General features: G+C 28.5%; 2 protein-coding genes across 2 annotated transcripts in view; one reads left to right on the top strand and one right to left on the bottom strand.

Moving 5' to 3' along the window:
- The window catches only part of LOC129958786 (endoplasmic reticulum mannosyl-oligosaccharide 1,2-alpha-mannosidase-like), a 43,854-nt gene extending 43,202 nt beyond the window's left edge, over positions 1 to 652 (bottom strand). The window contains exon 1 of the mRNA XM_056071461.1: positions 92 to 652. Coding sequence (XP_055927436.1) covers positions 92 to 229 — 138 coding nt within the window. The 5' untranslated portion in view covers positions 230 to 652. The remainder of the gene's footprint in view (positions 1 to 91) is intronic.
- Positions 653 to 909: 257 nt separating this feature from the next.
- On the top strand, positions 910 to 23,428 carry LOC129959406 (protein-cysteine N-palmitoyltransferase HHAT-like). Its single transcript, XM_056072225.1, has 10 exons — positions 910 to 1,031; positions 1,593 to 1,722; positions 2,169 to 2,353; positions 13,118 to 13,312; positions 13,508 to 13,720; positions 13,881 to 14,206; positions 14,298 to 14,333; positions 22,643 to 22,844; positions 23,100 to 23,235; positions 23,337 to 23,428. The coding sequence occupies exons 2-10, from the start codon at positions 1,647 to 1,649 to the stop codon at positions 23,426 to 23,428; spliced, it is 1,461 nt and encodes a 486-aa protein (XP_055928200.1). The 5' UTR covers positions 910 to 1,031; positions 1,593 to 1,646.
- Positions 23,429 to 27,909: the final 4,481 nt, after the last annotated feature.

Genomic DNA, 27,909 nt, shown 5'->3' with positions numbered 1-27,909 from the left:
GTTCATGAAAATCAACAGCACACTCCTTTCAATGCATGATTATGTATATAAAGAATCTGAGCTTTAAACACAGAAATGTTAAATATCTTACCCGACGAATGCTTCGCGATTGCGGATGTGAAATACCGGCACCTCTGGAAAATAAAAAGTTGTCACTGATGTGGTCATCTAATAAGCGTCCTTTTTCTATATCACTATCAATATTCAAATGAGTATTATAGTTCGTCATTTTATCAGAAAAATCATATCATTAACAAACAAGTCATGATGCCGCTTCAATCCTTAAAATAAACAATCCCTTGAAATAATTACGCATTCCTAACTGATGTCGTAACACAAACACATTTGGCTTTTTAGAACGTTCTATTCTTGAAAATTTTAAATAATTTCACTTCCTTTGAAATCTGCTTACATAATCAAAAATAGTTTTCTTTGATGCTGCTCAGACAGCAATTATTATCTATTGAAGTTATATTATACACGCATATAATGATCAAAATGAGACGAAAGGTTTTTATAAAAGGAACTGAGTAACAAAACTGTTAAATTTCAAAGAACACATTAAATATTATATTATTGATTCCACAAAACATGTGTAAATCGTATTAAGATGGGAAGGTCTGGTTTGGTTGATTGGAAGACTTCTGCTTGAGGCAGTTATTTAGAAATTGAAAGTTTCGTTTCATGATGGCAACCTAACCTGATAAATTCTAAAACAATTATAAAATGATTGGCTTTTAAGAAGTAGCAAAAAAATGAAAGCATTTTTTTTTTGTTATTATTCTTCAGCTAAAGAATTGATTTTCTAAAGTTAGAAATCTCTTCTTTCCGATAAATATTTCATATAAACCGAGTTTTTAAATATATTATTTTTCGAGGAGTTTTCTGTTTGGCAACATTGATATGTTTCCATAATTTATTTTGATAGCGGGAACCGAAAGTTTTCTTAACTTTGTAAACAGTTTACGATGGAAAGAAACAAAGACGTGCATGGTTGGGTTAATTAGAATAATTTTTCAGTCACGAGCTTGGTAAGATATTCAGTTATTATTAAAAAATAGTGATATTTATGATTTAAGCTAAAAAAATTCCATTAATTTCTGAAGTTTATATATTCTAAAGTTATACCTTCATATATTAATAATGTTTTTCATTCAATATCATCTAGAAATTAATTTCACATGCTTCTCATGTATTGTAAGAAATTTTTTTTTTAAAAAAATTCAATTTAAAGTTCTAAGATTTGTTTTATTTACTTGGAAATGGCTTCCGTATCTCGATAAAAAATATTTTAATTGTTATATGTATTGTTTTATCATTGAAAAATCCTAGCAGCATGTTTTAAGCAAGAATTTAAACCGTAATTGTTCCATTTATGGAACTTAAAAAATTTTAAATGGCCAAGAGGAGTATTTCATAGCAATTTTGACAACTAGATTGGAAATTTTCTCTATAATTAAAAAAAAAAAAATCATTTATGTTCCGCATTTCAATATTTCTTCTGCTTTTTGTATATAATAAAAATAAAGCAATTTTTTTAATGTAAAAATACCTTTGATGTTTCCTTCCCTGATGATTATTTTTTGTTTCAGAGATCTGGAAGAATTTCTCATTTAAAAGTGTAGTGACATGCAGTGACTTTGAAAATGGAACGTGCTTTTCATTGGTCAATTTGGAGTGCTTCAATATTTTATTCTTTATATAAATTTAAGAAGTCTTGTGGTAAGTTTTACATTATTTTGCTTTTCCTAGGTTATAATTTTTAATTTTTGCAGTTCAGTACTTTCAAAAAACTTCAAATCTAATATTATTTATCATGGTTAAAAATTTGATATAATTAGCTTTATTTTAAATTTTTAATGTTGTTAAACTATTCATTTAGTGCACAAAATATTAAACAAGTAAAAAAAAATGTTTACTTAATTTGTTGACAAAACAAGAGAATCGGATACCAGGTTCTCATGAAAGCAGAATAAATCTCAAACCAAATCTATCAACTTGCTAAATTAATTAATATAGTGAGAAATAAATAAAAAAAGATTAATACATTTGGTAACTTGTCATCTTCAAAAAGTTACAACATGGCTCCAATTGCTGTCATGTACCAGATTCTCTTGTATGGCCAATTTATTTGATGTTATATTGCTTAAAAAGTCTTACACTTTTAGAATATCATCCAAGACTCAGCCCTCACGACTTTACTAAAGGATGGAATGTTTTCTCCTTGGAGCATATCATGAAGGATAATTCGGATCTCGAATGGTTAATATTGACATCTACTTTTAAGAAATTCTACATGATTCTTTTATTTCAAGTAGTCTGCATACAAATCATTTTGAGGATAAATAAATTTGTAAGTTTTACTTTGCCATAATAAGAAATTACATTGTCTTTTTTTCACTCAGAATTCTTTTTTACAGAAAATGTGATGTAATAAATGATAGTTTTGTAAAGCTCTCATAAAAGATAGTGTCATATTTTATATGAATGTTAAAATTTGTTTTTTATTTGGTATGCAAATATTATTTAAAATTTGGAAAACATTTTTCTTAAAATATGATTGATCTTAAATTCTTATTGATTAAAAATAGTTATTCTGTTTCAGAGTACTTGTTTCAGAGTACTACTTTTTATATTTCTTTCATGAATTGCTTGAAATTTCTTAATTTAAAATTTACTGTCCAAGCACTCTTTAATTTTTATAAAATTGTTTTTAATGTATATAATTAAATATATAAAAATATCTATTTTTTTATTAGATGGTGCATTTATAAATGATTTTTAATTGTTACTAAAATGATCCCATTAGAATTTTAGGCAACATGATGTATGATTTAGAGATCGTTTTACTTCTTTAAATCACCAGGTTGTTAAATTAAACATAAGATATAGCATTGACTAATCACTAATTCTGTGCTTTCCTTAATTTTGTTGATATAAAAAAGTGACTTATATTACATTTTCTGTAATTATAGACTTTATAATATATATATATATATATATATATATAGTGTGTAATATACAATATTAACAATATTAACAATTATACAATATTAAATCAACATTCAGTTTTAATTCTAGGTTGGAGAAGTCCAGCAAGTTTTTGCTATTAATTTCATTGCTTTTATTTCTACCTGCTGTAGATGGCATATGCTTCTCTGAATAACTATTATTTTTTTTTATTTTTTTATACTGAAACTTTAAATAGTTACTTACTTGTATGTTAATTTTATTTTTGAAAAAAATATATATTGTTTATTTTTAATTCAATGTTCCATTTTTTATAATTATCTATATGCACTTGTTTTCTTTTAAAAAATTGAATAAAAATTTTCATATAATGTAAGTTAAGAAGAAATTTTGAGTTTTTGAATTTATTAATATTTATTATTTAGTTAATTAAAAGTTTATTTTCTTCATATGTGTATATATAAATATTATACTTCGCATTATGTAACATATATAATAATTATATATGTGTATATATAAATATTATATGCAATGGATATTGATGAATGCATTTGCAGTTAATATTATCATTTGCTTCATATTATGAAAATCCTTGAAGGCCAGAACCAACTTATTTATATATGTACATAAAAGTGTTTTAACTACATTAGTGTTCATTTAATGTTATAACTACATTGTTTGTCATAAGATTTAAAGCATAGAATTGACAGATCCTTCATTTTCAACTAATGGTAATGATGTATTTGAAATTTCTTACTCTGCTTGTAAAAAAACATCTGGTGCCATTTTTCTTTTGTGATAGTTCACATTCTTTTGTCTGGACTAGGACTGTCTGAATCAATTTAAATGTACAGCTACACTGCCGATTCTGGTTTGAAATCTGTTGGAATAGTCATACCTTTGTTGCTTGTGATAAATTATAAAAGTAAATTTTTTTTAAAAAATACTAATTTGAGTGTTAAAAATAAAATTGAATTTCTTAATGTCTGAAAATTTGCTAAAAATGTGTACTGCGGCATAGTTAAAAATTCCATAGCTTCTTCTTTGTAAAATTTTTTAAAAAATAATTTGCTTTTCTTGAGCAAAACGAAGCAATAAACTTTGACAGGAACAAATTTATTGAAAAAATATTTCATCAAATTTTAAAATGAGATAAATATTTGTTGATTTCAAACTCAACTTACAACATCTTTCAACAAATATATTTATTAATATATGAAACAATATCTAAGTGAACTGTTCAGAAGTAATTGTTAAGATAGATTTTTTAATTACTTTTTTTGCAATTATAGATAATTTTGATATAAAAGTTTTTTTTCTTCTCTTATTCTCTTGATATGATTATATATAGTTAATGTTATTTAATGTTATGCTCACATTATGCAGCATTACTGTAAATTGTGATTGTCTTTTGAGAATTTAAAGTAGATACTAAAGAAAATAATGCATGAAAAAAATTTAATTTACTGAAATATTTCTTATAATTGAAATAAAATTTATATGAATTTGCAGTTTATTCTTAAGATTGCTTACATAATTAAAAAATTTCCTGCATATAGAATTTATTGTTAGTAAGAATTCATCAGCTAACAATTGTTTGAAATCATGTTTGATATATTTGTACTTTTTCCTGATATTTTTTTATTCTTTGAAATTATCAAAGAATATCCAGTTATGACAAAGCATAATTCTCTAGTCATTTGACTTATTTATGTTGTATATCTAGTTTAAGATCCTCGATTAGTATTTTTCAAACTGTCTGTAAAAGTATCTAAGACGCCTGTATTCATTAACTACCTTTTAGATTCAATACAAAGCTAACCTAATATTATTTTTAAATTTTAATATGCTGTCATTATATGAAAATGCATTATCAAATATAAATTTGACCTCATGAGTTGCTGAATTGGTAAAATGGGACTTATAGCTAAACGAAAGATTAATATTCATATATGTTATAGTTACAGGATGCTTAAGTCAATTAAAAGCCCTTGAAAGTTGCTTACTTTTTAATGATCTTTGTATAAAGGTCTTAAAAGTGCTTTTATTAAAAAAAAATATCCAGGTGATTATTTTTCTAAATACTAAAAAAATATCTTCATGCTAAATCAGCCAAATTTTATTAATGTATTTTTCTTTGCGATGATTAATTGTTAATCATTGTGGAACACCCATGAGTCCAGAGGTCAGTGTAAAAGGTTTTCCCCTCTGTATAAGCAAATACAGATAGTTTGGGGAAAATATGATTTTCATTTTCTTGAAATTTTTATCTCCATTTGTTTGTCTAAGAAGGAATAAAATAATTTTATTTTCAGAGATAATTAAATGTATTCCTAGAAATAATGGAAGTTTATTTTTAACTTGCTTAAATGCATGTGGTTATTTCATTATCGAGAAATTGTTTATTACATTTCAATATTATTAATAGTGAATTACTTATCTATTTTTACTACAAGAAATTTTTGTGCGAAGTTTTAGAACTTTTTTTACCGATGCCGGGAATCTGTATTTAATTCACAGTAGGGTTTCCAAAGTGTATATATTGAACGATGCAAGTCCTTCAAAAATAAAACTAAAGTATAAAGTATTACTAAAGAATTGAGAATGTTGACTCATTAGAAAAATCGCCTATTTTGGGAGGGGAAAGACAGAGCTAACGAAATTGTTGCCAGTGACATAAAGAGGGGGGATATTTTTTATCTTAATACAGAAATTGAAATCTCCCATGGATAAGGGAATTGCTGATATTGAATAGAAAGTAAATGCTTTTACTGAACAAGCAAAAGATTTTTCTTTACCAACAAAATTTATTGTAACGTGAAAAGCTGCTTGTGAGAAAACTGGATATTTGACAGAATTAAATAACAAAATTTCTAAAGTGAAATAGAAAATTATTTGAATAGTTGATAAAATGAGCAGATTTTTATGTTCTAAATATTTTTACTTATGTACTAGGCCTTTTTTTTTTTTTTTTTTTTTGTCCAAAAGATTGAAATTTTAATGAAGTGGCAAGGTAGTCCCCCCCCCCTTTAATACAGCTAACTGTAGTGTAATGCACTGAAAGTGTTTTGGTAAGAATTTTTATAAGAAAATTGCGCAAAATATATTTTCTATAACTTTACATCATTTTTCAGCGTCGCTGTGAAAAGTTCTTAAATTTGAAAACCAATTTTAAGCACCATAAAAGTGCTTACTTTTAGTAAAAAGGTCCTTAAAAGTGCTTAATTTTTTTGTGAAGTGCAAGGAAGATATTCCTTTTTGTTTCCGCAGACGATCAATATAATAAATCTTAAATAGTCATAAATCTTTGTTTAGTGAATATATCATAAAAGAAAACCGAAGAAAGGGAAATATTCGGCGAAGGGATAATGTAGTTTCAACCCATGTTAAGATAATGCTTAATTAACTTTTCCCCTCCTCCTTTTTTAAACAATGGGCACTGGCGTATATTGGAATGGTTATTCCGAAAGAGCGAAATAGAAATACGCCAAACTGGTTGCAACTCGCAAAACGTTTGAACTTTTTAACTAAAACAAACGTTTCAATTAATATTCTAAATAGTGAATAATTTATTTTCGTTATGCCTGGTAACTTTATGTTCTCGTTATGTGTATTTAAAGACTAAGCAGATTAGCTCCGATCGACGAAAAATATGAATACAGTATGGTTCGTAAAAGAAATAGATACATCAGAGATGGGAAAAGTTGTTCTAAAAGCGTACATGAAAGATACTTATGATATTTACCTGTTTTCATTCTGATTACCATGAAGTCTCATTACATATTCAATCATCATTCTCATTAATATGTTGTTTTGAGCGATCTTTTGAACGACTACGAAAGGGATTTTACTATACGATTATTTATTGCGATTGTAATTACTTTAGGCGAATGTCTCCATTCCTTTGAAAATTATCATTTGTTGAACCAATCTTGTCAAATGTTAGTTTCTGTTTTTAAAAAAATTCTGCTAGGTCTGGTATTTAAAATTTAAAACAAATAAAAAGAAGTTTTAAGAAACTTTTATGATTCAGATTATATCAATAAGAAAAAATTTTAAAAAAAATTCCCTTTTTGTAACTTTGCGATTTTTTTCTTTTTTGTTTCCCAACGAAGATATAAAGATTTGCCTGACTAATACTGAGCGTCATTGAAATAGGAGACATGAAATTTAGCGGGCAATTACATTTTGGATGTTAGAGGCTCACTCAGGATGGATTTTGCAAAATTTTAATTAGAAATTGAATTTAAAAATTAAAATTTTAACGTATTTCCCACAAAATATTAAGAAATATTATGGTACAAAATATATTTTTACACCTTCTTAAAGGTGTTTATATAATATTTTCCTACACTCTTCTGTGAATTTGGTTGCCTCTTGTTACTTCTCATTTACTTTGATTGCCTTGGAAGGCTTGCATTAACTGTGATAGTAATAGAAGGATTTTCCCATTAACAGCTTTCAAATCTGACATTCTCCTATAGTACTTTGATGGATTTCGCTCTTTTTTAAAGCTTCAGAAAAATGCTAGCCACTCGCATTCCATCAATAAATTCTTACCACTCTCCTCTGTAAACCCATTTTTTTAGAACGAAAGAAGCGAATTCATAGTTATTACATATGTTTGGAATTCAGTTCTGATAAAGAAACCTGATACAAAAATCCGTTAGTGAACACAAAGCGGAAATTATCGCCTACAGCATTTGTAAATTATCCTCCATAAAAAAATTAATGCTGCCGACTTTCCCTTGAATATATTCTGCAATTCACATACACTATACACTGTAGAAATTAAAGAACTGCCAAGAAAAGCTAATGAAGCAACGGATTTTTCATTCGTAGTGAAATGCAACAAAATTCAAAATAGAGGGATTTATAAGGTAAGATAAGGTAAACTTTTATAAGACAAGATAATGAGAAATTTTTTTTAAATGTATAATTAGCTGCAATAATAATATTTCTCTACTTACATACCTAATTAGCTGTGATATTAGTGTTCTTGTTTCTATGCTGATTAGTTCTATTCATATAAATATTTATATGAATAGTAAATGTCTTATATAATCAATTTTTTTAATAAAAATAACATTAAAATTAAAGTTGTATTAGTTAATTTAATTTATCAGTACAAAATAATGCTGTCAGATTTTTGTCATTTTAATTTTCAAATTTGAGTTGAGTATTTTAAAAATTAGGAGAGGGAAACAGTCAGTTACTTTTTGTGTGTAATTTTTTTTTTAAATTGTACACTTAGAAAATTAAAAATTATTAAGACCTAGAACTTACTTAATTATATTTTTTCAGATTTTTTTTTTAAAAATTTAAACTTAAATTTAAAATTATTCTGATAAAAATTTATCAGCATTATCTAGTATTAATAAATTAAGTTTTCTGAGCTAATATGTAATTGATTATAGTTTTTCTTGTATAATTAGCATAATTTTTTTCATCCGATGTCTTGTGAAAATAATTTTATAAGCCCATTTTTGTTGAATTTACCAATTATTTGAATCTTTAATGTTTGTAACATATATTGATTATATTCAACTTGCTCTTAATTCAAATTTTCAGAGTTTCTTTGTATTAATTATTGCTGAAGATAATGTTGCCAATTTAAATAAAAGATGCAGCTGGATTCAACATCTAAACATCGATTAAAATTTAAAAAGTTTTTTAATCAAAGATTAAAATTTTAAAAAAATTTAAAAATAGATATATTTAAAAAAAATTTTTTTTATGAAAATTATAATTTATTATAAGACAAAAAAAAAAATCCATGAGTAAAAAATTCTTATGTATTCATGCATGTGCAAAAGTGCTTAACTTTTTTGCTACAGTGCTTAAAAAGATACAAACAGAGGTATCACAAATTCTTGTAAGCTGTGGGAAGCAAACATTTAATTAAGGAACATTTCTGATAATAGTGGAACAAAAAGAATATTAAAATGAAGTTCATAAATTATTTTGTTTGATTTCATTACTATTATTGGATTTTCTCTCTCATTAGACACAGTCCTAACAAAATTATTTCTATTCATGCTTCAATTTAAACTCTTGTCCATTCTTTATATTACTTACTCATTTCAGCATTTCTTCAATTGCATTTACTGTTTGCCATGACTAGTGTTTTCTTTATAGTTTTGAAACTTCACAGCTTGATTTTAATATTTAAATCCTAAGAAAATAATTTTTTTGTAGTGACATATATATATATATGTAGTATTATTTGTGAAGCATGATGCAGTTTGAAGGCAATGAAGATACTTTTAATTTCGTGACGTCGTTTTATTTCATTTTGAAGAAGCAAGCATATGTACAAGCGACGAGCACACAGAAAGGAGTGAGGAAAAAGCTCTTGGACATTTTATCCCTGGTCTTATATAACCTATGATTTTGATAGGGAAAATACTTCTTTACAGTGCTAATGTATTATGAGATTTCGATAGGGATTTTCGTTATACGGGTGGACAAGGTAGAGGAAACACAGGGAGATTTTAAAAAAGAATTTGCCTGGTCAGCGGTATTTTATCTCTTCACGCGCAGTGTAGGAAAGTTAGATTTTAGCTGATTCAACAATTTAACAAAGCTTCTCTTGAATTAATTAAGTAGAGACAGTGGAATTGGATCACGAAATAAGAGAATATTTTAGAATGAAGTTACTATGGGCTAAATTAAGATGAAGTTACTATGAAAATTAATTAAATTGAAATTAGAGTTAAAATATCATTACACACACACACACACACATATATATATATATATATATATATATATATATATATATATATATATATATATATATATATATATATATATATATATATATATATATATATACACATACAGTTGTGGCCAAAAGTGTGGACATTTTTTGAAAGTTTCATGTTTTTCAACTTTGCGTGCTTGTAGAATATATTAATTTTCACTTAAATACAAATGTTTATATATCAAATTGAAGGTAATTTAATGTAAAATTTAATAACAAAAACAGTATTACAAAAAAAATTACGCTCTTTTTAGTAAGATCTTAGATTTGCATTTTTTTAAAGTGATACTTACACAATCAATACTTAGTAGGATAACCCTTATTTTTTAAGACAGCTTCACAGCGTCTTTTCATCGAGTGAACGAGTGTTTGGAGTTCATCTTTCGTAATCACATGATGTCAAGAATCAATTATAGATTCAATAAGTTGTCTTTTATTGGAGGGACGTTTTTTTCGTACAAGAATTTTCAAACGTTGCCGCAAATTTTCAATTGGATTGAGATTAGGACTGTTTCCTGGCCATGGTAATACATCTATGCCTTTATTTTGAAACTATGTTTTGCATACTTTTGCTGTGTGGCATGGAGCTGAATTCTGCTGAAAAATAAATGGTGATTTGTTGGGGAAGAAATCCCTGATGGAAAGTATCAATTTTGGTTCCAGGACAGTTTCGATGTATTTTTTGGCATTCAGGATGCCATCAATCACTTGAATTCGGCCCACACTATCTGCAGAAATACATGCCCAAATCATGGCATTTGTTGTAGTTTTTATAGTTGCTTCAATGCAATCAGGATGAAGTCCTTCACCTACTCTACGTCTCACATATTTTCTACCATCACTACCAAAGAGAGATATTTTAGTCTCATCGCTCCAGATTACTTGCTTTCATTGATTTTCTGACCATTTAATGTGTTCTTTTCACTTAACTCGTTTTTCGCGTTGCTTTTGATTTAAATATGGTTTTTTCCTTGGAATTCTAGCTTGTAGTCTAAATCCTGATAACCTTCTTCTTATTGTTCTTGAACTTACTGCAATACCCGCTGCATTCATTTAACATCTAATGGCATCTGATGAAATTTTTCTATCTTGAAGGCATAGCCGTTTGATTTTTCTATCGGCAGTAGCACTTGTGCACTTTTTTCGGCCTGATTTGGCCTTATTTTCCACTGATTTCGTTTTTTCATAACGTAAACAGAACTTTCGTACACCAGAACAAGTCACTGAACCATCAACTTGTCTTACCATTTCAGCATAAGAGAGGACAATTTCTCTCAATATGACAATTCGGCTTCTTTTTGTAGATGTCCAATCAGTTCTTCTTGTTGGTGACATTGTTTAAAATTAGTTTAATTAGAAAAAAAGGACTTAAAATATTCAAAAACAGCAATACTCTATTTAATTGTACTTGTATGCATCATTCCGCAAAATATTTCCACAACAATAACTATTTTACATACCAAATAACCTAAATTATAGTTACAGACATTTGATGGGGTCCTCAGAACAGTGTTTGTGATTGGCTAGTACGCTTTTATTGCAAAACACGTCATTATTCAAAACGATTTGTGTTTGTTTGTTCTACTAAAATGAGCGTAACTTTTTTTGTAATACAGATATTATAATACTGTTTTTGTTATTAAATTCTACTATAAATTACCTTCAATTTGATATATAAACATTTGTATTTAAGTGAAAATTAATATATTCTACAAGCACGCAAATTTGGAAAACATGAAACTTTCAAAAAATGTCCACACTTTTGGCCACCACTGTATATATATATATATATATATATATATATATATATATATATATATATATATATATATAATATAAAATTTTAAAATGGATCTTTTTGTTATTTTCAATATTATCTTTTTTTAAAAAAAAAAATTAAAACTGCTTCAAACTTTGCTAATTTTATAGTTTATTTCAAAACAGTTGAGATGCATTTAATAAATTAGTAATATATATATATATATATATATTGTTGCGAAATTTCTGGGTTCATTTGGATAGTGGGATTTATATGGTGTGGAGAACGCTCAATCAGCATGCGACAGTAGAAAATAAAACAACGACGTTTATTTACACGAAGACACACAGGACAGCACAAAGACGGCAACTATATACAGCACAGAAGACGATTATCTTCAGCTGAGACGTGCAGCATACAACCAGACTCTGCTGCAGACAGTAGCGCACAGCTTAGTTCAGCACTATCTTCACTCCGTCGCTGCTCCGCTTATCTCTGGAAGGCCAGTTCTTTACCGTCAATTCCGACTACTCTCGCGCTGTCACTTCCGACTACGACTACTCTTTCGCTTCCGACTACTCTTCGACTCCACTGGTTCACGATGACTCTGGCAGTTGCGGCTGCTTCCATTTATAGGTCTCAGGAGGCGGATCTAGGAGCCTCTCAACCAATCGGGAACGTTCGAGACATATCTCGGTTCCTACTGGACGGTTCGGGAAAATTCTCGATGTTTCGGGTATAATCTATTTTGGCGCCAAAGTCGCCAAGCTCTAGGACCTCCTATGGAACCAACTATGCTGGAAAGCCGCATCACAGATTCGTAACAATATATATATATATATATATATATATATATATATATATATATATATTAAATAAAATCCTTTATGTAGTTGTAGGTTTGCAAATTGATTATGAAAGAGAACAAAACAAATTATGCCAAAATATTAAATTATATACATATAATACCAAATATATTTTCTTAATTATTTTTTAAAAGATATTTTTCTAATAAATTTTTTTGAATCTTTTTGAAAATTCTTTTTTTAGTAATGCATCTTCATCATCTGATGCATTTTTTCTAAGTAATTGCTTTGTTCTTTAATTTTTTTTTCTATTCTCTGATTTATTCATGTATTCTGTTGGTTTATTTTTTTTCAGGTGTATATTTAATCAGTTTTTGATATTAAATGCTTTGGTTTCTAAATTCATACTTCATTAATATGCTGTTATGTAACAGCAAAATTTTTAAGATCCTGATAATTTTTTACCCCTTTAAAATAATGTGCATGAGACTGGTTTTTTGGCATTCTATTTGTATAATAATTTAGTATTAAAAGGCAATGAAATTGCCCTCTACAAATTCCTAGTTCCTTTAAATGTTGAATATTTTAAATTTAAAAATGAGTAAAAAATACTGTTTGACATTGATTCCTTCTTACTTGGAATTTATTAATGAAATATATTGATTACAATATATAAGTATTTTATATTCAATTCAATTTTAGTTTAATGATCACATTTTTGAAGTGCCTGTTTTATATTCTTATTTTATTGTTTTATTTATAATTCTGCTTAAGAGTGTGTTTGATGCTTATAAGTAATTTTCATTTATATTATAGATAATTCTTGTTTTTTATTCAATTTTTTCCCTGATGTGCCTTACAATCATTATGGGATGTCCAGCAGTTCTATTATTTGTATTATATCCTGCCCTAATGTTTATTGTCCATCGAATAGGAAGAAAACTTGTATGTTATTTCTTGACCATATGTACATTGTTACTTGTACATCAACCTAGTTTCCATATTGTAAAGGTATGTTTTATAATAAAATTTTATCACAATCTTTTCATTTATTATATTTTTTCTATATTTTATATATGAAATATTTTTAGAAAGATTTAAAATATTTTAAATTTTATGCAATATATTTTCGTTTATCTTAAATTGAACATCTAATTTTAGAATTAGTAAAAATTTCAACTACTTCTTTTAAATCTATTTTTATAGGAAAGTTTGGCTTTGAAAGACTCAGAATCATTTTTATTTGATGTTGCACTTGCTTGGTTAACTATCAAAAGCTTGAGTTTTGCTATTGACCGTATTGATGCAAAGATTTATGGTAGTTGGACATCATCTGACATTTTTAGCATTCTTGCCTATTGTTTTTATCTTCCTGTTTTCTTTACCGGGCCTGTAATGAATTATGAAACTTTTTGTGAGGTTTGTAATATTATTCTTCTGAGTATTTTTTTTTTTTTTTTTAATAATGCTAATTTATAGAGTATGAATGAAAAGTGTTGGGAAAAGTCATTTTATGCTATTTTTTTTTCTATTACTATTAGTTTTATTTATTTCTAAAATTTGTGTTTAATTTTTGCAGATGCACAAGACAAGTCACCCTATTCCATTAAAAGAATTTTCTTTACATTTTCTGCATCTTCTCTTTTGTCGAATTTCGTGGTACTTTGTATACGAATTACTTTTACTTTTCATATACTCATCATCTGTGCAATTTTATCCAGAAGAAGTAACAAATTATGACAGTTGGGCTTTGTGTGGCTTAGGGTATGCTCTACCAATGATGTTTTTTCTCAAATATTATGTTATATATGGCACTGCAAATGGTATTGGGAAATTAGAAGGCTTTGAATTACCTCCACCTCCTAAATGCATTTCTTGTATACATTTATCATCTTTCTTGTGGAGGTAAGTAGTCTGTAATTTGTTAAAGACTAATTTCTTCTATGATCATTGATATTTTGGTCTTCTAATGAAGTTTTAATTTACTTTCCTGTAGGCATTTTGATAGGGGTCTGTATTTGTGGATATTAAAGTAAGTAGCATTTCATTAACTAAAACTTTTTTACTATATAATTGATATTCAGTTGTATTTCTTTTAATTTTCTTTTTTTTTTCATATATTATTACATTTTTTCACAGTATATCCTTTATATAACAGTTCTTTATTAAATTTTGTAAAGCATTTCACAAAAATAGAAAGCTAATTCCCTTTGAAATCAAAAAATGTAAAATGCTCTTCTTTATTGCTGCATTTCCTACTGTTCAGCTGCCTATGACTACATGACCAGAGGTGGGAGTGAGGTGGCAGATCAATTAAAAAAAAACTGCTAGCCAAGTTGCCAAATAAATTGTAAAAATAATGCAAATTCTGTTAATCATAAAATATAGAATAATATTAACACTTTGAAAAAATTGAAAGATGGCCTAACACATGCATTATGTCCCTTTCCATTACTTCTGTTTGATGCATATGAAATGCAAAAGTTGTAAAATCTTTATTGTACAAAGCACTCAAGCCATGTGCATAGGATATTAATACTGAAGCCATCTGTATGTTGTTGATGGTGGGCATTTGCTACACAGTCATCTGATGAAGAATTTATCAATTTCATCAATCTGTGACAGTTGTGTGTCATATGTTCTTTCAAATTACAAATCAACTACTGTTGTGATTTTTTATGGATATCCTGAAAATGAAACAGGGAAGAAGCACTAAATTTGTAGAATGTACCAGAAGATAATGGAAAATTATATCAAGTGAAATAATGCTTGTTGACACTATAACAACATCTTTAACAAGAATAATTCCCTTAGAACAAAAATAGACTCATCTCAGTCCTGATGAAGTTCATCTCAGAAAATATGACAGTGAAATTAAAGATGCCGATTATTCATTTGTGAACACAGTCCTAACTGTGGCACCTACACATTCATCTGTGATTGTCTTAAGTGAGGGTATCAATCTGTTATTCATCTCTGCTTTTAACTACTTATGTTTTCTATACCAGAAAAAAGGAAAATACACAAAAGATATTCTGCCTTCATACTATTGTAGAGAAAACAAAAGCTGAAAATATTCTTTTTATATATGTCATGAGCAGTTGACATATAAAATCAGCTCTTTATAAATGTGGCAAAATAAAGTTTATGCAGGCTATAAAAACAATCCTAATCACCTCAAAATAATTAATTTTTTAAAAAATCCTGAAATTGTGGATGTAGGGAACTATTTTGTCATGGCATTGTTTGGCTACCAGACATCCATCTCCGATATACCTTCTCTAAATGAAATTTGTTACTAATGCTACATAAAATCTTCATTTAATAAAAATACTGGTATAGCTTCACTTCCTCCAACTGAAGCAACTTTCCCTAGGAGCTTATCATCAACTACAGTACTGGCTTGGAAATAAAAAAATGGGTCTGATGATAGGGGTAGGAAAAGAACAAGCAATGGGCTTTAACCTATCACAACTTTAAAATCTCCTGCACCTTGTTCTATCCTTTACAAAATATTCTGCAGATTCATAAAAGGGTGTTCTATAAATTGTAGTTATAGGAAAGCTTGACTGTGTTGTTAAGTGTTGTGCCTCCATTTTTGAAATATTTGCAATAAAATGTGGGTGCCAGATCTTAATAGTGAGAATGACAATAAATCAGTAATACTTGATAATTTGATTGAAGTGTCAGATATGAAGATGCTGATGAATTTCTGGTTATTATTTTATTATGGTGTGTGCAGTTTGGGATAATTTTTATCATTTTTTTCATTTCATTCTTTTTCTTGGTCTTTAATGATCCTACATACAAAATTATTTAAATTAGTGATAGGAAATTAATAACTTTTTCACTAAGATTTGCTTGAAAATATTTTTAATTTTTTATTGATAAATTATTATTGCGAAAGGGATTTTACTTGTTCATTAACATCAATTCTTTTCGATATTGAGGGAATTTTAAACATGTTGCACAGATAAAAACTTATTTGCATCAGTACTTTGAGATAGAAAAGTTTTATTAACTAAAACAAATTTGCTAGTTTATATTTGTACATACATTCAAAATGGTTTCGTGTTTTCCAGGTCATGCTAACAGTTAAGCCAAACATTTGTAAAACTTCAGTTGCCCTTAAATAGTGCATGTGACGAAAAAGGTTGTAAGAATCTAAAGTTCAGGAATTTTTTGTATGAATTCTTTTAAATAGAGGGATGTATGCCAGAAGTTGACAGGTTTTTTTTTTTAAATTTTATTTATTAAAAAAAACTTTCATAGAAAAAAATTTATTTTTGGGCTATAAAAGATTTTTTAAAACTAACCTCAGATTTGTAATAAGCACCTTAAAAACATAAAATATCCAAAAATTAAACTATCTCTGAATTGGCACTGATGATGGAACAATTAATCTTATAAAGGATTATGATTATTCAGAATGTCTACTTTTTTTTATTTCTGAAATGAATAAAAGGATTACTTTAGTAGAAAAATACTATCTCGAATCTCACTTATTTCAGACTCTGAACTCCTTTCCACAAAAACTTAAAAAATAAATAAAAATAAAAAGCCGAAGTGTACATTTTTTCCCCCTGATCAGTATCTTAGTTATGTAGATTACATCAAAGTATGACCTAGGATTCCGTAGAAAATTCTGATACATTTGCTTTCAGATTCTGATTAAATGATTAAAAAAGAAAATTTTTATTAGAAACAAAGCTTTTAAAATTTTACTTCTTAAAATTTAGGAAGTAAAATAACAAATTTAACTCATTAAACCATTACATTTGACACAAAACTGATCTTGTATGAAATTATATTAATGTAAAACATCAATAGAGCGACTTGTATATTGTAGTTACAAATTTGCAGCATCTAATGAAATTATTCTTAAAAATGACATTTTCGGTTTTTTTTTTTTTTTTTTTTTTTGTTGTTGTTGAATTTGTTTATTTTTCCAGTCTGCGATTTAGTTGATCAATTGGAATGCAAATAAATAAATAAATGCCTAGAAATAAGGGAAATGAATCAATAAGCAAGAGCCATGTTCTGCAGTCTATAAGAACACATAAATGGAATGGGCTCAAACTTAAATGATTTATCTGAAGACTGAACTCAACACTTTCTCCCATTGAATTTAGAGATGCTATAACTGCAGAAAAACTTGACCATGTTTAAAGTGCGGCCTGATGATTTTTTCCCCCTTCCTGAAGTTTGTCTTCGTTCTCTCTCTTTTTTATCTCCCTTTCTCTTTGGCTGTTAAGAATTTTGAATTCTGTTCTTTGACAGAAAAATATCTGGTTTATTGATATGTATATGTAATGATATCTCTTAATTTAATTTAAATCTTACCTAATTTCCTAATTTTTATCTTAATTCAATCCATATTTTCATTCTAGAATGTTCTCTTATTTTCTGTTCCAATTCCTACTTTTTATTTAATTAATTCAACATGTTCTTTGCAAACTACCGGATTCAGCAGGTTCTCACGCTCTGAATGAAGGGGTAAAAATCCTTAATTCTTTCAACTTTCTTTTAAAAGATACCTAAATTTCCCTATCTTTAATCTACACGTGTCAAAGAAATCCCTATCAAAATCGCATTATAAAATCACTGAGGAAAAATTTCTTTCTGTTTTGCTATTCTGCTCTTAGATCGCGATTTAACGGGCGTCAATTTTATCATCGCTTCTTGTACATAATATGCATCCCGTGATGAGTAAATTAAAGTTTTGAAATTACAAAACAGAGGCGGCGGCAGAGATTTGCCGTCGGGGGGGAGGTCAAGACAAATCCGACAAGGGGGCAAGCACAATATCTTTAATTTGGCTTCAAAATAACTCATAATAATTAATTTTATATTTAATTAAAGAAATTCAAGTATTATTTAGCTTTTTTTATTCTGATGCTGATCTTTCATTGTTAAAACTTTACAAATGTATTTGTAAAAAAAAAAAAAAAAAAAAAAAAAAAAAATGTTCTCAGTTTCTTTTACTGGCCATCAAACAATTATCAATATATGAGTCTATTTCTTTGTGAGACTCTTGATATTTAATTTCTCTGAGATCTAATTTTAGAAAAAATATGTTTATATTCCATTTTATATTGTAGTGTGTAGACAGAAACATAGATTGCGCCAGAATGACGTGACATGCTAAATGAACAGATGCAAACTCTTACTATTTTATATCGGAAGCTATATAAAGAGAATGTTTAAAGAAAAAGCTTTATAAAAGTAACTTTTTTAGAAATCCAAAATAATAAATTTTAAAAAAAATAGATGTTTTCTGCTTAGCCCCCTATCTAAAATATTTGTTAAGTAAGGATTGCAACAACGAGCAGGAATTCAGATGTATTTCGAATGCGAGGAGAATAAGTGCACGTATTGAACAAAAATTTACTATAGTTCGGACACGATCAATATAGAATGCGGAAAAGATACAATGATGTTATTTCTTAAGAAAGCCGGAGAAAATATGGACTACTTAAACGTTAGATCCCCATGTATTTATTTTTTAATGTATATTTAGGCTTAAAAAACCAATGCGTTTTATTAAAATCAATTAGGTCTTGAGTATAAATTCTCCTATCATCATTTTTAGGTATGTGTTAAATACTTTTTTAATTCGAAGTTATTGCAAGCTAATATTCTTCCCAAAAAGTGAATTTTATCTCTTCAGCTGCATGCACTGGTTTTTCTTAATTTCTTCGTATACAATGACGAGTCTGACTCGCGTATGGAATTATTAAATTTTTAATTTTAAAACTGCAATTAAGTGAAAGTATTAAGTAATTTAAATTGCAAAAATCACTTAAAAACACATCATTACCTTAAATGTCGTTATATTATTCTAGGGATTAAAATAAGAATAATTGTCCAAAATAAAATCCACCATCTAATTAGAAAGTTAAGTAAATTCGTATGTCATGGGGTTAATGTGCTATTTATGAGTATTCTACGAATAACTATTTAAATCATCTTTTTATCAAGACATCTTTATTCAAAGTCTATTAAATTTTAGAAGCATCTGGAATTATATAGTCTTTGTCGCGAATAATAATTGAAAGAAAAAACAATTAAACGATACATTCCCGATTACATAGTCATATTATTAAATACAGAGTCTGAAGAATTTAGGTAGTAATTTATTTAACAAATTTAGTTCATACTTCGATAGAGTCAAAGATTAGTCGGGGAAAATGTGACGTCTTATTCCATTGACAGCTTATTGATTTTTCTGCTAAATCATGTATAAATTATTTGTTGAATGAACATTTTAACATTTAAATCAGATGACTGAGAATTTGGACTTGGCTTCATCGACATCCATCGCATTGAATTCTTATTCGACCGATCAAAATTTTTTTTACAAAATACTACATGTTTTATGTTTTATTCACATGTCGCCTTGTCGGTTATATTGCCAAAAGTAGTGCAATTAAAAACTTGATAAATTTAAAAGACATTTGAATCAAATGGACAAAATCCAAAAGACAAATTTAATCAAAAAGGAAAGGGCCAACAATAAATGCTGCCGTAAACCCGCACCACACAGTGACATTTTAAGAATGAAGAAGCAATGGTTGCATTTGGAATGGTTTTCTCTTGCCTATGCTTTGCAGTTTTTCAGATTGACAGAACCTTGGAAATGGAAATGAACTTCGTCTGTCCGCAAAACATTTCATAGCCACGCATTGTCCACTTCCATTCGAACAAGAAATTTCAGGGCGAAAGCTTCTCATTTTGGAAGGCGACTCCTGAACATGGGTAATTTTAAATGGATAACATCGCAGGATATTTTGTAAAATTTTACGAACCGTGCTGACAGGCATGTCTAAAATTCGAGAAATTCCCCATGAACTGGATGATCTCAAAGCACTGCTAGACGCTTCCTGCAGTGTTATAGCCTCATCCTCCCGTGATTTTGAAGCAAAGTCTCTCCTTCCTCTGCTATATTTCACGTCAAATGAACCCGTTTCTTCAAATTTAACAATCTTCTTCGGATCGAAGCAGAGCCGCTCTTTAAACCCTTTAATGTCCGGAATTTCTTTAATGCAATTGCTGCGCAGTCACCGTTCTTGTAAAAAAAAATCTTAGCAAGCAGAGTCCGATCCTTCATTGATGGAGTCATGACTTTTCCTTCTCGGACGTAGAATAGCAAGAATATTTATCTTTTAATTAGCATTTTAAAATCCGCGTATCTTTTAAAACAATCTACCATCTTGTGAGAAATACAGCACTATCTGTCGGTCAGCTTTTGAACTTTTTTTTTTCTTTTGCAGCATAAATTTTCATTGTTTCACGTATGCTTATCAGATATCGGTTCATTCTGATCAATGTTTTTTACAGCCTTTTGGAAGAGAAATTTTAATTACAATCACCCTGTATTTAAATGATGTACAGTAAGTTCAAATAGAATTTTAAAATATAAATACCAATATTTGCTTTAATTTAGAAATGAATAAAAGTAAACTCTACTCTGCTAGTAGAGAGACGAATAAAGCGCCTTTCCTACAACCACTTGAAAAGAATGGAAAAATTAAATTGAGATCTGTTTTCAAATTTTAAGTGTAATTATATTGTTTTCCGTAAATTATATTTAAATGTATTATTATGATCAATTTATTTAGTAATTTTATTACTCTAATATATTTGATTGATAAATGGTATGCTTCTTTCAAAGCCAAATAAATGGATTTATTTCACTGTGTTTAATCAAAAAAGTTACAATATATATTTTTGATTGTTATACTAGTTACTTCTTAACTATGAAATAATTGTTCTTGTATATATATAATTCTATAACGAACCTGTTTTCCGATTTTATTCATGTCGGAAGCAACAAATTGTGTGATAAATTAGTAGCTTAATTACCTAAAAATGCTATAGTGAAGGAAATCAAAGATAGAATAAATAAATGGAAGTTTTATGTTCTACAATTTTACATTTGTTACACGCATATATGGTGTATACGTGTTGTCAATAGTGAAATCTTCCACAGTCAAAAGGCATTTGTATAGAACACTAAGCTGCCTGTAGAGCATGATAAAAAAAATTAAAAAAAATAAAAACTGATTAACATTTATAAGAAAATGAAATGCACCACTTTTTTATATGCTTGTAAAACAAACTGGTAAAGCATTTCATGTCTATTATTGAGTAGTATGTAGTAATGGAAAATGATGATAAAGAAATGCAAAAATAATATTTAATTTTATTTCTTTAGCCCATGGAGCAAAAGTGTTGCTTTGGACATAATGTCAATTCATGCTCAAATGCAATTTAGACAAATTTTTTGATGCTCTTGATTATTTGTGTTATGGAGAAAATCAGACTTATGAAAAAATTTCCACAATAATGTTTTTTTGTACATCATATAGCAGTCAATGGCATCATGTGTATTAAAACGTTAAAGTTGCTTTTGAAGTGTCACAAAAATGAAAAATAATATTACCAACGTCTTGAGAATATCTAAATCCTATATATCCAAATATGGAAACGACTCTTAAGTAAAGAATGTCAAATGTCTCCGATAGAATCATAAAGAATGTCTCCCGATATAATCATAGTGTCTTAACCAAAAATTGTATTCCGGATAATGTTTCCAAGAGGAATCTATTCATGACATCAAAAAAGTTTTATCATAGGAAATTCAAAGTTTTTAATATGTAGATAATCCTTCATGAATATTTTGAATACAGAATCGTTTAGTATACATTACTACCTTTAAAAACGTGGCTTTTTTTCCATGTATGGTGACAGACAGCAAAATAAAACCGGATGTTTTTTTTCCCACGGTTGTACCTAATTTATATTTTACCTTTCTATTCTCCCCCAAACGCAAGAAAAGGAAAATATATATCTTGTTTCATTATCATTTTTCCTTTTTTCATTATTTCTTATGCCTATATATCTTGGATCAGCCAATAAAGCTTTCCTTAATCTGCATTTAGTACCCCAAATCCTGATACTTATAATTGCTTTGATCAATACATTTAATTATAAAATATCTTTCTATAAATTTTGCCAAATTGCATTATGCATTAAATTGCATCCATTTTTATTATTATTATTTTACTATTTATATTCTTTAAATTATTTTATGTCACATTTGTGTAGCTCAAAGGTAAAAATATATTTTACTACTTAATTCTATTCAATTTAGTCTTAATGTACCTCTTTCTCATGATCAGCTGTAGGATTTCTGTGTATGTGAAATTATTCAATAAACTCTTACTATCATAGAGGTGTGATATAGTTTAAACTTGCCAAACTTTGTTAAACTTTTTTTTAAAAATGCATGAATTAGCATCATTACTCTACTTTAAAAACTTTTTTTATGTTTTGTAGGTACTTGTACTATCCTGTTATAAACAGTCAATGGAATATCTTGAGAAAATTGCTAGCACTTTGTATATGCTTTGGATTTGTTTGTATTTGGCATGGGATGGACAAGTCAGTATGTTTATCAACCACTATAAATTGTCTTTTGGTTTCATCCGAAATTGTTGTAAAATTCATCTTGACTACAAGAAATGGAAAATCTTTTGAAGTAAAGTTTCCTTTTTCCTTCAGAAAATTTCATTATGTATTGACATTATTTAAGAAATTCTATGCTATAATGTTTGGGAAATTTAAAGTTCATATGGTGCATTTAGGTATGATTATGCTAGATGTATTAAAACATATATTTATTTTACTACAAAATTATTAGTAATTAAGAAATTCTATAAAATTACATTCTTGTCTAAAATGAAAGATTGTTGAATCTAGTTCATACAACACATATTTAACCTTTACTCAACAGAAACTTTCATCTGCAATGAAGACCAGAATTTCTGCTGCTGTTTCTACACCTCATTTTCTGATGATGTGTTTATCATGTTGCTTCTTTTTATCTAACTATGATATTGGGATGTTATTAGTTAAAAGAATTTTTTCAGGTTAGTTTTTATACTTTAAGTTAAAGAAAAAAATTATTCATGTATGACCTTAATTTTATGATTTGAAAGTATTTAAAAATGTAAACATTTTTTCCTTCTAGGTGATTTGTATCCTCTTGGACCTCTTCTCATTATCATGTACTGTGGTTGTCATGTATCTATGGATTCAAAAGCAGTGATAAAAACCATGTAAATTTTGTAAATAATAAATAGTTAATGGTTTTGTTGCTGTATATGTTACTTTGTTGTGGTACTAATATGAAGTAAAATGAAACAAATTTATATAATTTAATAAAACACGTGTAATAAATAATAAAACCCTTCTGCTAAATTAATCTCGGAAGTTCAAATGAATTTCTTATATTGTATGCCATGTTTGCCGTATGAAAAATTCCAACTTTTTAACTATTTTTTTTCTATGCATATGCTTTATTTTCTTAATCGTGTATCTCTTAAGAAGATATACAAGATTTATTCTATTCTATTTCAAGAAATGTTTAAACTGCCTAATTAACTTTTTATTTAATAACACGGAGTTATTGATAAATTTCCTCCCATTTTAATAATTTGAAATGATGACAATATGTCTTTAAATTATAATAATTTTTTTGAGAAAGATATTATGTTTTGTATATTTATATGAAAATCGTCAGGCTAATAAGTTGGATCATTGTGTCTACTCATCTGGGAATTGCTAGGGAATTCCAGTAGATGAAGAAAAGTAAATGCAAGTCAGAAGGAAAAATCTATTATAAAACTGGAATTTTTTTCATTTTAATAATTCTTATTATGCTTGAAGTTTGCTGGTATTTTTCATAAATAATTTCTGATTTTCAATTCAAATAACTAAAATTTGGTTACATAGTGCTAAGTTGCCACGGTAAACAGACGTGATCAGTGCTCCGAAATTGGATATCACAGTAAAACATATTCAATGTCCTCTCCGAAGTGCAAACCATCCTGCTTTCTCCAAAAAATTGTTCAAATTGAATACAAAAGCAAGAAATCCGAAATGCAAGAATAATTCAGAATCTGCTGTTCGTCGGAGCCCGCAAAAGTGTCTCCACTGGAATTTCAACAACTAGTAGATCTTACTCTTTTACCCTTCAAACTTTCATCAGATCTACAGATATGCAAACCGAAATATCTCGTCAGAATATCTGATCTGACAAGGGAGGATGATGCTTATTTCTGCAGACTACAATTTGTGCAGCATTCCAGCTTATTAAGGCAAATTATCACAATTAATACATCTCTATCTATCGATATTCCCATCGAATGATTTCAGACTTAAGTATCTTATAAGGTAATCTCTGAATAACAGAATTATCTTCCTGGTCTGTTTTTAGCCAATTTGTCTTTACCGATGTTTAAAAATTGTAACCCGTTGTACCACTACAAAAAGCTGTAAAAAAAGACTAGAGGCGAGGGAAGATAGAGATTTAGTAGACTCATCTCAATGCCAAGTCAAGGATTTTCCCTAAAATTTAAAGAAACGAACCTTATATTTGCAGGATTTTTTTAAAAAAAATAAAGATGAAAAAGCAAAATGTAATAATTCTCTCAAGGCTTACTCATCTGAGGATAGTTCATGTCTGAGGCTTATAATCCGTCAGTCTGCAAGCATTTGTTAGTATTTCACACACCTTGCCTCCTTTTTTTCTGGTGATGGAATTCGGATACATTTGTTTCTTGGAACTATCGTGGAGTGGATCAGAAAATTCTGATTTCAAAGATATGAATTCTTGCTAAGCTGCTTGCATTGCTCTGCAAGAAAGCCTAATGACATGTTTATATTATTCCACTATAACGTTTTCCATAAAGCCCGTGTTGCCGAAAGAGCTCGCTTCGGGAGGAGTTGCTTTCTTTATTTATAATTCCAGGCTTTCGTATCCAATGGTTCTGAACTCTCCATCACAAGTAGTTGCAACCTTAATCCACATGCACTCCTTGGTTACTGTTTTCATTCCTTATCTACCATCAAACATACATATTGATCAGTGTAGTCTGAATAACCTTGTTTCTGAACTCCCTGAGCTTTTCATTACTGTAGGTAATTTCAATAAATGCAAATATCTTTGAAGAATCAATGACAATAACCGCAAAAGTCGCCAGAACGGTTTTTAGCCGACCATGATCTTCATCTATTTAACCCTTTGCACTCGAATGGTGCCATTCACTCACCATTCAAAACGGTGCATCATATTGTCGTTTTATTTATTTATTTTTCAATTTTGATTGTTAAAAACGCTTACAGAATGTTAAAAAGATGTTGATCAATTTTTCAGGGAAATTCATCTTAAAAACATTATGCATGTATTTCTTTTTCCGTACAATAAATAAGTCTTTCTACTAGGTGAATAATATGCATCGAATTGCTTTTCCGAGTGCAAAGGGTTAATAATGATGAGCAAACTTATTTTTATTAGATAATAAAAAGTTTCCATGCATTTGATTTGGCAAAATGTTCCCCATTCATCTATCCTTTTTTCCCCCTCCAAATAAATAAGGATTTACGTAACAGTGACAATTTCCCTTTAATATTACGCAATAATAGACACCATCACTAGACCAAATTTACTTCATTAGACAATGTTTCGAGGGAAGTGGTGAAAAGCATTGATAAAGAGGCAACAATAGTCCTAATTACGCAGGTTTGCAAGTGCAAAATTTAAAAAGCAATGCGAAATATGTTGGATAATGATTGCAGGCAATTGTCTTAAAAAAAAACTTAGGATACGTTCCATAGGTGCCCTGAGAGCTTTGTTAAAAAAGCAAAAACTAATTCTTGACGGATTTAGAGACGCAACAAGCGGGATTCGTGGGCGCGTTATGTGAGCTAGATCAACATTTCACTTTCTGACAAACAGCTTTGAAACAGTAAAAAAATTTGTTTGGTTCATTAACGAGTAATCGGATTTCTAACCTATTTACCAAGTTATACGCCTATAAGTTCTTTACGAAATGTAACAAATTTGATGACTTTCTCTCACAAAGTAGCAGTAGCTGTTACACAAATCCATTCCAAAATTGTCAAATTTTAAAGAAAAAAGAAGAGCTGGAATTCCAAACTGCAGCAAACTCCCCATATGACAAGAAAATTAACATTCTAAAAACATATCTAAATAATATACATAATTCAATCCTTGGATCTCACAATATAAGTTATGATATGCTTAAACATCTTTCTTAAATGCCTTTTAAAAATTTACTTTTTATATATTATATAATAAAATCTAGCAGGAGCAATATTTTCTTATTTTGTGACAAAAAGCAAACACCATACTTCTTCTAAAACCTAATAAAAATGTCTATACCCTTCTTACTACCATCTAATTCCCCTGAATAGCTGTTTCTGTAAGCTGTTGGAAAGCATTATTAATCGTAGTTTATATATTTTTTGGAACATAATAAAGTGTTAAACCTTTTCAAAGTGATTTCAGACTAGGATGATCAACTATAGACAATTTTTTGATTCTTGAAAATGGTGTGCTGAATACTTTTCTGTACAGAAAATATTTATTGGCAATTTCTTTCGATATTGGAAAAGCCTATGACATAGCTCGGACTTTTGACATCTTGAAAGACCTCTATGACTATAATTGAAAGGGGAAAGGTGCCAATCTTCATCCAAAATTTTTTGAAGTTAAGGATTTCAGAGTTAAAATGGACTCTGAATTTTTTTATGTTTTCGTACTAGAGGAAGGTGTCTCTGAGGGAAATATCTTGAGAGTGCCTGTTTTTGTTTAAAAAATTAGCACTATTTTAGACCATTTGTCTTCATTCGTGAAGATACTTTTATACGTTGACAACCTCCCATTTTTTGATCTATGAAAGTATGTCTTTTATTGAAAGACATTTTCAAATTGCTGTGAATCAACTCACAGGAGTTATAGTAAGAATGGCTTTGCATTATTTTCCGAAAAAACACATTGTATGCATTTCCGAAGAGTAACTTAGTCTCTTTCCTGAACCGGAGATTCATCTTATAGGTCAACCTGTAAGAGTTCCTAATGAGGTTAAATTTTTAGGTGTGATCTTTAATCTTTTAAGCGTTTACCTTTTATATAACTTATTGAAGAAAGAAATGTGAGAGATCTTTGAACATCTTAAAGATTCTTGCAATGCTTTATGAAGCGTTAATTATTTATCGCTACTTCGCATCTACAGAATAGTAATTTTATCGAAACTGGATGCAAACCGATTGTGGATGCAGTACTTATGATTCTGCAAGGTTTAATATTCTTCAAAGACTAGATACTGTCTATCATACTGCTCTGCGATTGTTTTTTGGGCATTCCGAAATTCGCTTATACAAAGTTTGTGATAAGCCTTTTCTGCACATTTGGCGGCAGATTTTGTCATTTCATTATTTTAAAATCATATCAACCCTGATCGTTCTTTTTATAATTTTAATCAAAACCTTTTTTTTTAATGTCCTAAGCTACTAGATTATCATTAAAAACCTTCATTCCTTGAGAGAATGGCTCGAGTAGTTTCAGCGCTACATCTATAGGAGGTGTACATTGTTTCTTAACAATAATTTCCCTGACCACTCTGGAAAAGTGATGGTATCCAAAGCTTAAATCATTTTCTATATTTTGACAAGCAAAACATTGCAGATATCATTTATCAGCAAATATTTACTGATCATCGTCAAAAATACCCTCACTT

Source organism: Argiope bruennichi, chromosome X1 (genome assembly GCF_947563725.1).
Source record: "Argiope bruennichi chromosome X1, qqArgBrue1.1, whole genome shotgun sequence".
Lineage (NCBI taxonomy): Eukaryota > Metazoa > Arthropoda > Arachnida > Araneae > Araneidae > Argiope > Argiope bruennichi.
Note: the sequence above shows the minus strand (reverse complement) of the source record. Positions and strands in the feature narration are given on the sequence as shown.